Here is a 12,552-nt window from a genome sequence, read left to right as displayed (position 1 = left end):
TCCAGCATCTCGGTGGCTGCGCTGGACTCTCTCCAGCAGTTCCCTGTTCTGCTGGAGCTGAGGGGCCACAACTGGACACAAGATTCCAGGTGTGGTCTCCCCAGGGCAGAGCAGAGGGGCAGGAGAACCTCTCTGGCCCCAGCTGGTCTCCCATCCAAGCACTGACCGGGCCCGACCCTGCTTAGCTTCCCAGATCAGACGAGATGGGGCTTTCTCAGGGTGCTATGGCTGCATATATACATATATATATACACATATATATAAAATATATGCTTCTCAAGTGTATCCTTATAGTGTCTGAACTAAAACCTTTATTCAAGGGCAGAGCAGAGGGGCAGGAGAACCTCTCTGACCTACTGACCACCCCCTTCTAACCCCCCCCAGGTCCCATTGGCTTCCTGGCCACAAGGGCCCAGTGCTGGCTCATGGTCCCCCTGCTGTCCCCAGGACCCCCAGCTCCCTTTTCACTGCTCCAGCAGCTCATTCCCAACTTACACTGGAACCTGGGGTTGAACCCCTATCCAACTACCCCCTCCATTGTGCCCGGGGTGCTGTGTCTGAATTGGGAGGATTTGGGTGAAAAGAAGGGACAATCTGTCTTGATCCTTCCCGTGGGTTTTCACAGGCACCCAACACAGCAGAGCCGCTGTAGGGACAGGGATGTGCCCCCCCCCAATGCCACGATGCCCGCTCGCCGTTTTAAGTCAAGAGAGTGCATAACAGGGAGTCTTTCTCACTTTCCCACTCCCCAATTTTTGCAGCCGGCGCTTACGTCGCTCTGACCCTCCTGGGCTCCCCCCCTCCCTCGGTGGGGCTCTCCGGCTCTCAGCAAGACGTGAGCACATCGGGGGGTCCCCGCGTCACCCCCGCCTGTCCCCCGCCGCCTCCGCCGCCGCCGCTCCCCCCGCCGCAGCGCATCACCGACCCCAAGCCCTTGCAGGTACCAAACCCACCCGTCCACGCCGGGTGACGCGGGACAGAGCGGGGAGGGGGACAAAGCTCACCGCGTGTCTTTGCACCCATCCCAAATTCCAGGACCCCGAAGTCCAGAAGCACGCCACGCAGATTCTCCGGAACATGCTGCGGCAGGAGGAGGCCGAGTTACAGGTACGGTGGCGGCTCTTTTGTGCGAAGCCCCAGCGGAGCAGCCTCGGTGCTGTCCCGGTGTCACCGTCCCCTCTCGTCCCCTCCGCTCAGCGCTTCTGCGAGGCGTACAGCCGAAACCCGGCCAGCGCGGTGGAGGAGCAGATCGAGGGGGCGCGCCGGCGGGTCAGCCAGCTCCAGCTCAAGATCCTCCAGGAGACCGGCGGCTCCGTGGTACGTGCGACACCCTGGGGAATTCGGGGGGTCTGGCCACCTTCGTGGCTCCCCATGGGACACCCTCCCACCACTCTTTCCAACATCTGCTGTGCTGGGTGGGAGCGCCGCAGCTGTCCCAATGTCCCCGAGTGTCCCCGAACGTCCCGCTGATCCAACTCACCTCCTCGCCTTGCAGGATTTGGGGCGGCCGGGCGGCGACTCCGGTTTCAGGGCAGCGGAAGGTGAGTTGTGGCGCGGGTTGGGACCGGCCCTGCGTCCCCGTCTCGTGGACACGTGGGTCATTCTCTGCTCCGCTCCCAGGACGCCTGTCCCTGGACTCGCAGGACGGTGACAGCGGGTTGGAGTCGGGGCCGGAGCGGTTCCCGTCTGTGAGTGAGGTGAGAGCGGGGAGCCCCAACTTCTGTGCCTGGGAACGGGGAGAAAAGCCCGGATGGATGAGTCGGCTCATCCTTGGGGGGTCAAGGATCTGATTCGTTGGCCGTCTGAACGAGCTGAGTTCCTTGTAATGTCATCTCAGCTCTGAAGTTCTTGGGCTTGTAATGTTAACCTGGCGTGACTGCCCCTCAAATGGAGGGGACTCGAGCTGCTGGCTTGTGGTCCCAATCGTAAAGTGGGGCCAGCAGAGGGTTTGTGTGGTTTCAGAGCTCCCTGTGCCCATCTCTGAGCTGGAAACTGCTCTCAGATGGCCCCGAGCGTGTCTGTTGGGTGGGTGAGCAACATCACCACATGGCGTGGAGCTCGGTTGTCCCGTGTCCCCTGACGTGCCAGTGTTGTCTGTCCCCAGCAGATCTCCCTGAGCCGCAACTCCGTCCTCTCCGACCACGGCCTGGACAGCCCCCGAACCTCCCCGGTCATCACCGCCCGCCTGTTCCAGCACCATCGCCGGCAGGGATCCGACACCCCCTTCACCCCCGCGGCCGAGCAGGTGGGCTGGGCTCTGGGGGGGTCCCGGGGGACGGCCGGGGCGGCTGGTGGGTGCTCGACTGGTCGTAGAACCATAGAAGCGTTTTGGTTGGACAAGACCATCAAGATCATGGAGTCCAACCATAACCCACCCCAGCACTGCCCCATGTCCTGAGAACCTCATGTCCGTCTGTCCAGCCCTCCAGGGATGGTGACTCCAGCACTGCCCTGGGCAGCCTGTTCAATGCCCCACAGCCCTTTGGGGAAGAAACTGTCCCCAGGATCCCATCTCCAATGTCTATTTGTGATGCTGAGGGTGGGGAGACTCTGGCCCAGGTTGCCCAGGGAGGTGGTTGATGCCCCATCCCTGAGAACACCCACGGTCGGGTTGGATGTGGCTCTGAGCAACCTGGTCTGGTTGGATGTCCCTGGTCTGGTTGGATGTCCCTGGTCTGGTTGGATGTCCCTGGTCTGGTTGGATGTCCCCGGTCTGGTTGGATGTCCCTGGTCTGGTTTGATGTCCCTGGTCTGGCTGGATGTCCCTGATCTGCTGGAGATGTCCCTGCCCATGACCAGATGGTCTTTGAAGGTCCCTCCCAACCCAAACCCTTCCATGATCACAGAGTCACCATTTTGGTTGGACAAGCCCCTCCAGATCATGGAGTCCAACCATAACCCACCCCTGTCCCTGCCCCATGTCCTGAGAACCTCATGTCCGTCTGTCCAGCCCTCCAGGGATGGTGACTCCAGCACTGCCCTGGGCAGCCTGTTCAATGCCCCACAGCCCTTTGGGGAAGAAATTGTTCCCAAATCCAACCTCACCCTCCCCTGGCGCAACTTGAGGCCGTTTCCTCTGCTCCTGGCGCTTGTTCCTGGGGAGCAGAGCCCGACCCCCCTGGCTCCAAGCTCCTTTCAGGCAGTTCAGAGATCAGAAGGTCTCCCCTCAGCTCCTGTTCTCCAGCTGAACCCCCCAGGTCCCTCAGTCTCCATCACACTTGTGCTCCAGCCCCTCACCAGCTCCGTCCCTTCTCTCCACTCGCTCCAGCACCTCAAGGTCTTTCTTGGTGTGAGGGGCCCAAAACTGCCCCCAGCATTCATGGTTTGGCCTCCCCAGGTCCCAGCACAGGGACGGTCGCTGCCCTGTTCCTGCTGGCCACACCAGTGCTGGTACCAGCCAGGATGCTGGTGGCCTCTTGGCCACCTGCTCACACGCTGGCTCATGTCCTGGCTGTCACCAGCACCTCAGACCTGGCCCAAACCTCCCTCAGGAGCCAGTAGGGTGGGTGCTATGGGGACGGCGAATGCGTCCCCCCCACAAGCTCTGTCCCCCGTTCCCCGCAGGGCTCAGACCGGCCGGGCCGAGCCCACATCATCGCGCCGGAGGAGGATTACGAGCCGGGATATTTCAATAACGAGGTAGCGGCGTCCCAAGTACCCTTGGCTTTTGTCCCCACTCCTTAGGGGACAGGACTGTCCCCTTCCCACACGGGTCCTGGCGCCCAGTGGCCTTTTGAAATCCTCCCAGGGGAGGCGAATGTGCAGATGGGGTGTGGGAGCTGGGGGTTCAATGATGCAAACAAGTTAATTCTGTTCCATCCTAACGAGCTTTTCCTCCTCGGGGTCCCCTATGGGCGCAGAGCGACTCGCTCTTCCAGGACCTGGCCAAGCTGAAGTCCCGGCCGGCACACCTGGGGGTTTTCTTGCGCTACATCTTCTCCCAGGCGGACCCCAGCCCCCTGGTAAGGGACAGGAGCGGCGCCGGAGGGGGACGCGGACGGGGCGGCACGTTCGGCGCCGTCCCCTCCCCGGGGTGGGCGCGGGGCGGCACAAGAGGGAAGCACCGGCCACGGTTGCGCTTCCTCCTCTTCCTCCCGGCGTCACCGTGCGGCGCTGCCCTCCCCAGCCCCTGTTTGTCACCGCTTTGCTGAGCCTTTGGGGTTCTTGCTTTAAACCCCCCTCCTCCTTCTCTCCCCTCCTTGCAGCTCTTCTACTTGTGCGTGGACGTTTGCCAGCAGACGGCCGGCAAGGATTCGCGCCTCTTGGGGAAGGACATCTGGAACATCTTCCTGGACAGGAACGCGGTAAGGACGGGACGCAGGGCGCCGTGTCCCCGCCGGGGATCCGCTGGAAAAGCCGCCGTTGCCTCTCGCGTCCCTCGCACACGGATGGGTTTTTTAATGGTGTTTTCACCACTGGTGTTGCTCTGTTGCTGGTGGTTCCTCTGCGTGGCTGCAATGGGTTGCGTAAGGCAGGGCCGCGAGCGTTGCTCAACCGCGGCTGCGCCGGTGCTGGGAGGAAAGGAGTGGGTGCTCCCGTTCCTGCTCCTGGAGCTCGTGTCCCTTTGGAGGGAGCGGGTTGCGCTGCTCCGAGGTGGCGTTTGGGTGCTGGGTGTGTGAGGCTCCAGAATCACTGCGGGGCGATGGTGCCGGAGCACGGGGCGCCCTGGCTTGAATGTGGCTCCAGCGTGTGCCATATTCATAGAATCACAGAATCATTTGGGTTGGAAAAGCCCCTCAGGATCATGGAGTCCAAGCGCTCCCCACCCCTGTCCCTGCCCCATGTCCTGAGAACCTCATGTCCGTCTGTCCAGCCCTCCAGGGATGGTGACTCCAGCACTGCCCTGGGCAGCCTGTTCAATGCCCCACAGCCCTTTGGGGAAGAAATTGTTCCTAAATCCAACCTCAGCCTCCCCTGGTGCAACTTGAGGCCGTTTCCTCTGCTCCTGGCGCTTGTTCCTGGGGAGCAGAGCCCGACCCCCCTGGCTCCAAGCTCCTTTCAGGCAGTTCAGAGATCAGAAGGTCTCCCCTCAGCTCCTGTTCTCCAGCTGAACCCCCCAGCTCCCTCAGACGCTCCATCACACTTGTGCTCCAGCCCCTCACCAGCTCCGCTCCCTTCTCTCCACTCGCTCCAGCACCTCAAGGTCTTTCTTGGTGTGAGGAGCCCAAAACTGCCCCCAGCATTCGTGGTTTGGCCTCCCCATTCCCAGCACAGGGACGGTCGCTGCCCTGCTCCTGCTGGCCACACCAGTGCTGGCACCAGCCAGGATCCTGTGGCCTCTTGGCTCATGTTCAGCCCATCACCAACACCCCCAGGTCCTTTTCCAGCCGCTGTTCCCCAGCTGCAGCGTCCATGGGGTTGTTGTGACCCGAGCGCAGGACCCGGCACTTGGCCTTGTTGAACTCATACAACTGGCCTCAGCCCAGCGATCCAGCCGCTACAGATCCATCTATAGGGATTCCCGGCTCCTTCCGGCCCCGCTGAGCTGTTCTCTCCCTTCCCTCCCCAGCCTCTGCGTGTGAAGGTGTCGGAGCAGCTCCTGGCCGAGATCGGTGAGTGCGGCTCCCGGCTCCTGTGCCGCGGCACCCGGGGCGCCGGTGTCGCCAGCACCCTGAAGAAGGGCTGTTGGTTAGGGTGCCAAAGGAAGGTCCCAAAGGACCTCAGCGGGACTCGTTGGAAGGGGTTGGGCAGCTCCCCCTCTGTTCTTATCCCTATTGCCCTCCGAGAGAGGACGTGCCGAGATTTGGGGCTGGGGCTCCTGCGCTCTGCCCAGCTCAGTCCTGGGGGGCTTCTTATAGAATCATAGGATCATTTTGCTTGGAAAAGATCTTTAAGATAGAGTCCAACCATTAACCCAACACCGGCACAAACCCATGGCCCTTAGAACCTCATCTATGCGTCTCCTAAACACCTCCAAGGTATTTAAAAAGCGTTATGAGCCTGGGTGTGCAAAATGGGAGACAGGTTGCCCCGGTTTGGGGGAGCAGAAGGTCGTAAGGGGGCTGTGCTGTGGCGGGGGAGGCCAGCGGGTCCTGCAGCCTCCACCCTGGGGCCCGTCCTCGCATGCTGAGCACGGTTGGTGACACCGACTCTCCTCTCTGGTCCCTAGAGAGTCGCCTGCGGAATGGGGACGATGTCCGAGCCGCCCTCTTTGAAGCTCAGGAGATGGTGATGCCCGAGATCCAGGAGCAGATCCAGGATTACAGGTGAGGCGCAGCCCAGTGCGCTCCTACCCATGACCATGAGCCAGCACTGGGCCCTTGTGGCCAGGAAGCCAATGGGACCTGGGGGGGGTTAGAAGGGGGTGGCCAGTAGGGCAGAGAGGTTCTGCTGCCCCTCTGCTCTGCCCTTGAATAAAGGGTTTAGTTCTGACACTATAAGGATACACTTGAGAAACATATATTTTATATATATGTGTATATATATATGTATATATGCAGCCATAGCACCCTGAGAATGCCCCATCTTGTCTGATGTGGGAAGCTAAGCAGGGTCGGGCCCGGTCAGTACTTGGATGGGAGACCGTCCAGATCCACAGCCAGAGCACCCTGAGAACACCTGATCTGGGAAGCTAAGCAGGGTCGGGCCTGGTCAGTGCTTGGATGGGAGACCAGCTGGGGCCAGAGAGGTTCTGCTGCCCCTCTGCTCTGCCCTGGGGAGACCACACCTGGAATCTTGTGTCCAGTTGTGGCCCCTCAGCTCCAGCAGGACAGGGAACTGCTGGAGAGAGTCCAGCGCAGCCACCAAGATGCTGGAGGGAGTGGAGCATCTCCCTTATGAAGAAAGGCTGAGGGAGCTGGGGCTCTTTAGTTTGGAGAAGAGGAGACTGAGGGGTGACCTTATTAATGTTTATAAATATCTAAAGGGTGAGTGGCACGAGGATGGAGCCAGGCTCTTCTGGGCGGCAAACAATGATAGGACAAGGGGTAATGGGATCAAGCTGGAACACAAGAGGTTCCACTTAAATTTGAGAAGAAACTTCTTCATGGTGAGGGTGGCAGAGCCTGGAACAGGCTGCCCAGGGGGTTGTGGAGTCTCCTTCTCTGCAGACATTCCAACCCGCCTGGACATGTTCCTGTGCGACCTCACCTGGGCGTTCCTGCTCCATGGGGGGATTGCACTGGATGAGCTTTTGCGGTCCCTTCCAATCCCAAACATACTGTGATACTGTGATACTGTGATACCCGTGCCGCCGGGGTGGCCGGCGCCCGTGCCGGTGCTCTCGAGCCTCGTGTTCCGCAGAACGAAGCGCACCATGGGCCTGGGGAGTCTGTACGGGGAGAACGACCTCCTGGAGCTGGATGGGGACCCCCAGAAGGAGCGGCAAGTGGCCGAGAAGCAGCTGGCGCAACTGGGCGACATCCTGTGAGTGCCGGGCCGCCCTGCGCATGGGGCGAGTTCTCCCCTCGTTCGCCGCTGGGGGTGCGAAGGAGAATTCGGAGCAGGCGGGGGGTGCAGCGAGGGGCAGGGGTGGGGTATAAGACTCAGGGGAGGATTCTGTTCCAAACAAGCTCATTTATCGCTCACCATCTCTCCCTCCAGGTCAAAATACGAGGAGGACAGGAGGTGAGTGGCCCCGGGGCGCAGCGCGAGTGTCCTGGTGGGAGGGGTGATAGCTGAGAGGCAAGAGAGCAAATGCTTGAGCGTCCCCGTCCCGTGGCGGCCTCCAGCATCCTCTCCAGTGCCACGCGTGTCCCCAGGGGCTTCCAGCCCCCTTCCCATCACCAACTCACCCCCTCAAACTTACCTTTCCTCCCTTCTCATTTACCTGCATCCCTGCCTGGGTGTCCCCTGGTGAGGGTTGGACCCCCCAGAGCCCCATGGGGTGTCCGGGCCCCCCCGTGGCCTCCCCAGCTGCGGAGCCCCGTCCCAGTGTCACATCTCCAGCCCCACGCTCTCCTCTCTTGCAGCTCCCCCATGGCCTTCGCCCTCAGCACCTACATGAGCCACACCGGCATCCGCAGCCGCGAGCCCCGCGGGGCCGGCGCTGGGGAGAAGGCGCCGGCCCTCCCGGACAGGGACAAGTGGCTGTCCTTCTTCCCCAAGGCCAAGAAGGTGGGTGGCTTGGTGACAACATTGTACTCTGCCCCGGGGCCAGGCTCTTGATGCTGGATCTTCAGAGGAGACATGGGGAGGGGGTCTCCAGGGGGTCTCCATCTCCCTCCATGCCTTGGAATTCCGCACAGCACCAGGGCAGAGCCGGATCCCGGCGCCAGCGGCGTTCGGCCAGCGCGGTCAGGGTTGGGGTCACCTCGGGGCCCACGTGGTGACACGGGTTTTTGGCAGTGCTCCTCTCGGGGCTCCAGGTTCCAGTGTAAGATGGGGAATGAGCTATTAGAGAGCAGCGTAGGGGAAAGGGAGCTGGGGGTCCTGGGGACAGCAGGGGGACCATGAGCCAGCACTGGGCCCTTGTGGCCAGGAAGCCAATGGGACCTGGGGGGGTTAGAAGGGGGTGGTCAGTAGGTCAGAGAGGTTCTCCTGCCCCTCTGCTCTGCCCTTGAGAAAAGGGTTTAATTCTGACACTATAAGGATACACTTGAGAAACATATATTTTATATATATGTGTATATATATATGTATATATGCAGCCATAGCACCCTGAGAACGCCCCATCTGGTCTGATCTGGGAAGCTAAGCAGGGTCGGGCCCGGTCAGTACTTGGATGGGAGACCGTCCAGATCCACAGCCAGAGCACCCTGAGAACACCTGATCTGGAAGCTAAGCAGGGTCGGGCCCGGTCAGTGCTTGGATGGGAGACCAGCTGGGGCCAGAGAGGTTCTGCTGCCCCTCTGCTCTGCCCTGGGGAGACCACACCTGGAATCTTGTGTCCAGCTGTGGCCCCTCAGCTCCAGCAGGACAGGGAACTGCTGGAGAGAGTCCAGCGCAGCCACCAAGATGCTGGAGGGAGTGGAGCATCTCCCGTGGGAGGAAAGGCTGAGGGAGCTGGGGCTCTGGAGCTGGACAAGAGGAGCCTGAGGGGGGACTCATTGCTGGGGATCAAGATGGAAAGGGGCAGTGTCAGGAGGATGGAGCCAGGCTCTGCTGGTGACAACCAGGGACAGGACAAGGGGCAATGGGTGCAAACTGCAACACAGGAGGTTCCGCTGGAAGATGAGAAGCAACTTGTTGGGGTGAGGGTGGCAGAGCCTGGCCCAGGCTGCCCAGGGAGGGTGTGGAGTCTCCTTCTGTGCAGACATTCCAACCCCTGGACACCTTCCTGTGGAACCTCAGCTGGGTGTTCCTGCTCCGGGGGGTTGCACTGGATGAGCCTTCCAGGTCCCTCCAACCCCTCACTCTCTGTCATTCTGTCCCAACAGAGCAGCAGCGCGAAGAAGGACAAGGATGCTGTGGAAGACAAGAAGCGCAACCCCATCCTCAAGTACATTGGGAAGCCCAAAATCTCCCAGAGCAGTGAGTGTTGGGGTCTTCTGGAGGTCGTATCCGCAGCCTCCCTGCTGCCTGCAGGACATCTGCGCCATACCCGGGGCCACCAGGTGGCCTTTGGCACCCGTGGGACCCCTGTCACCCCGTAGCAGGCAGTTGTCACCAGCCACGCTCTGCTCTTCTCCAGCCACTCATGGGAGACCAGTTGTCTCAACCATCCACGCTCCCACGTGGCTTTGAGGGATGGGAGCTGAGCCGAACTCACCCCAAAATCCATCCTCTGTGCCCTATCCTGCGGTTCTTAAAGTGCCACCGTGCAGGAGCTCCCGGGGGCCGAGGTGGTGGAGGGCAAGTGTGTGCATAGAGAATCACAGAATCCCTTTGGTTGGAAAACCCCTCAGGATCAAGAGTCCAACCATTCCCCACCCCATGTCCTGAGAACCTCACGTCCGTCTGTCCAGCCCTCCAGGGATGGTGACTCCAGCACTGCCCTGGGCAGCCTGTTCAATGCCCCACAGCCCTTTGGGGGAGAAATTGTCCCCAAGATCCCATCTCCAATGTCTATTTGTGATGCTGAGGGTGGGGAGACTCTGGCCCAGGTTGCCCAGGGAGGTGGTTGAGAACACCCACGGTCGGGTTGGATGTGGCTCTGAGCAACCTGGTCTGGTTTGATGTCCCTGGTCTGGCTGGATGTCCCTGGTCTGGTTTGATGTCCCTGGTCTGGTTGGATGTCCCTGGTCTGGTTGGATGTCCCTGGTCTGGTTGGATGTCCCTGATCTGCTGGAGATGTCCCTGCCCATGACCAGATGGTCTTTGAAGGTCCCTCCCAACCCAAACCCTTCCATGATCACAGAATCACCATCTTAGTTGGAAAAGCCCCTCCAGATCATGGAGTCCAACCATTCCCCACCCCTGTCCCTGCCCCATGTCCTGAGAACCTCATGTCCGTCTGTCCAGCCCTCCAGGGATGGTGACTCCAGCACTGCCCTGGGCAGCCTGTTCAATGCCCCACAGCCCTTTGGGGGAGAAATTGTCCCCAAGATCCCATCTCCAATGTCTATTTGTGATGCTGAGGGTGGGGAGACTCTGGCCCAGGTTGCCCAGGGAGGTGGTTGATGCCCCATCCCTGAGAACAGCCACGGTCGGGTTGGAGGTGGCTCTGAGCAACCTGGTCTGGCTGGATGTCCCTGGTCTGGTTGGATGTCCCTGGTCTGGTTTGATGTCCCTGGTCTGGCTGGATGTCCCTGATCTGCTGGAGATGTCCCTGCCCATGACCAGATGGTCTTTGAAGGTCCCTCCCAACCCAAACCCTTCCATGATCATAGAGTCACCATTTTGGTTGGACGAGCCCCTCCAGATCATGGAGTCCAACCATAACCCACCCCTGTCCCTGCCCCATGTCCTGAGAACCTCATGTCCGTCTGTCCAGCCCTCCAGGGATGGTGACTCCAGCACTGCCCTGGGCAGCCTGTTCAATGCCCCACAGCCCTTTGGGCAAGAAATTGTTCCCAAATCCAACCTCAACCTCCCCTGGCGCAACTTGAGGCCGTTTCCTCTTGTCCACACGTGTGTGTGTGTGTGTGTGTGTACACGCGTGTGTGTTCCTCCTTTCCGCTTTCCGTTCTCATGCCGTCAGCTCACACCTTCCCCGCCGCCTCCTCCGTTGCCGAAGCGCCGGATTGATTTGACATCTCATTTTTGTTTTCTTTCCTTTCAGCATTTCATGTCCCTTTGTCCCCCGTTGAAGGTAAAAGGCCTTTTCTTTTGTTTGCCATTCACCTCATGCGCTTCCTTTTACTTTGCCCCCCATTCCTCAAGGTTCCTCCGCACAGGGGTGGGCTCAGATGGGTGCTGTGGGGACTTGGGGTGCCCGCAGTGGCTGGTTGTCCCTCCTGGGGACAGGGAAACCCCCTTGGTGACATCCACGATGCCACCAGCACCTTCACCTGGTGGGTGCGCACGGACAGACGGCCGCGGTGCCGGCGTGTCGCCCCGTCTCACCGCGCCTCTTTTCTCGCTTGCGCCCCAGCAGTCAAACCCGGCAATGTGAGGAACATCATCCAGCACTTTGAGAACAACCAGCATTACGAGAGCCAGGAGCCCGGCGCCCAGCGCCTCTCCACCGGCAGCTTCCCCGAGGACCTGCTGGAGTCCGACAGGTGGGGTAGGGGCGCACGCGGGGGTCCCGCCGCACGTTTCGGGGGGTTCGCATCCCTGCTTGTCCTACGCTCATCCCCTTCTCGGCTCTATCCCCCCGCCGCAGCTCCCGCGCCGAGGTCAAGCTGGGCCGCTCGGAGAGCTTGAAAGGCCGGGAGGAGATGAAGAAGTCGCGGAAAGCGGAGAACGTGCCGCGCTCCCGCAGCGACGTGGACATGGACGCGGCGGCCGAGGCCACCAGGCTGCACCAGTCGGCGTCGTCCTCCGCGTCCAGCCTGTCCACGAGGTGGGAGACGGCGCACGAGCCACGAGGGGAGATTTGGGTTCCCTTGGGTGCGTTTGCCCTCAGGGGTCTGGAAAATGGGACGCTTGGGAACGCTTTTGGGGGTCAAGGTCATGCAGGGTGGGGTGTTGGCGGCGCCGCATCGCCCAGCCACCCGCAGAGCTGGACGTTGGCCAGGGGACACAATACAAATGGGGGTGTAATCACGCCCCAAACCGCGGTAGCGCCGGACCCACGTCTTATGGAGACGCTGCCCCGCGGGGTACGGCGATGGGAGGAGGGGGGGCCAGGCTGATGGGACACGAGGGTGACTGTGCCATCGCTCCCCAGGTCGCTGGAAAATCCCACCCCCCCGTACACGCCGAAGATGGGTCGCAGGTGAGTGGCTCCGCCGCGCTCTCCGCCGTCTCTACTGCGCCGGGGGGCTATATACAGAGCAGGAGGGTCACCGTAGGGGTGCGCCGGGGCCGTGTCCCCGCTTTGGGGCTCAAGGGGCTCTAGTTGGGCCTTCTTAGCGTTCCCCTCCCTGTCAGTGAGTCTTGAGAGAGCACAAGGGGCGGTGATGGCCAAGCTGCCCCGGGAGGGGGTCCCCGCAGATCCCCCCGTAGTTCTCCATCCTCCTGGGGCGAGGGGGCACCTCTGTTCCCTTGTGTCTCCCACAGGAGCTTAAAGGACCTATGTAATGTCTGCTGGGGGACCTAGGCTTTTAGCTCGAGAGTCAGAGGCTT

At 61.1% G+C, this 12,552-nt stretch overlaps 1 protein-coding gene across 4 annotated transcripts in view; it reads left to right on the top strand.

The window, feature by feature from the left end:
- The window catches only part of ARHGEF11 (Rho guanine nucleotide exchange factor 11), a 37,852-nt gene that overhangs the window by 15,369 nt on the left and 9,931 nt on the right, over window positions 1-12,552 (top strand). Inside the window, exons 6-24 of one of the 4 annotated variants that reach the window (XM_082073022.1) lie at window positions 762-940; window positions 1,036-1,107; window positions 1,198-1,317; window positions 1,496-1,541; window positions 1,621-1,697; window positions 2,108-2,245; window positions 3,565-3,639; window positions 3,861-3,962; window positions 4,206-4,304; window positions 5,510-5,552; window positions 6,110-6,206; window positions 7,243-7,365; window positions 7,543-7,566; window positions 7,911-8,055; window positions 9,318-9,411; window positions 11,102-11,131; window positions 11,417-11,543; window positions 11,648-11,827; window positions 12,155-12,202. In XM_082073022.1, the coding sequence (XP_081929148.1) occupies window positions 762-940; window positions 1,036-1,107; window positions 1,198-1,317; window positions 1,496-1,541; window positions 1,621-1,697; window positions 2,108-2,245; window positions 3,565-3,639; window positions 3,861-3,962; window positions 4,206-4,304; window positions 5,510-5,552; window positions 6,110-6,206; window positions 7,243-7,365; window positions 7,543-7,566; window positions 7,911-8,055; window positions 9,318-9,411; window positions 11,102-11,131; window positions 11,417-11,543; window positions 11,648-11,827; window positions 12,155-12,202 (1,819 nt within the window). Of the gene's footprint in view, window positions 1-761; window positions 941-1,035; window positions 1,108-1,197; window positions 1,318-1,495; window positions 1,542-1,620; window positions 1,698-2,104; window positions 2,246-3,564; window positions 3,640-3,860; window positions 3,963-4,205; window positions 4,305-5,509; window positions 5,553-6,109; window positions 6,207-7,242; window positions 7,366-7,542; window positions 7,567-7,910; window positions 8,056-9,317; window positions 9,412-11,101; window positions 11,132-11,413; window positions 11,544-11,647; window positions 11,828-12,154; window positions 12,203-12,552 lie in introns of all 4 variants that reach the window. The other 3 variants (XM_082073020.1, XM_082073021.1, XM_082073019.1) reach the window with 3 other exon arrangements.

Source organism: Streptopelia decaocto (assembly GCF_964273445.1).
Source record: "Streptopelia decaocto genome assembly, chromosome: 26".
Lineage (NCBI taxonomy): Eukaryota > Metazoa > Chordata > Aves > Columbiformes > Columbidae > Streptopelia > Streptopelia decaocto.
The sequence above is the reverse complement of the archived record's forward strand: the minus strand, read 5'-3'. Positions and strand labels throughout refer to the sequence as shown.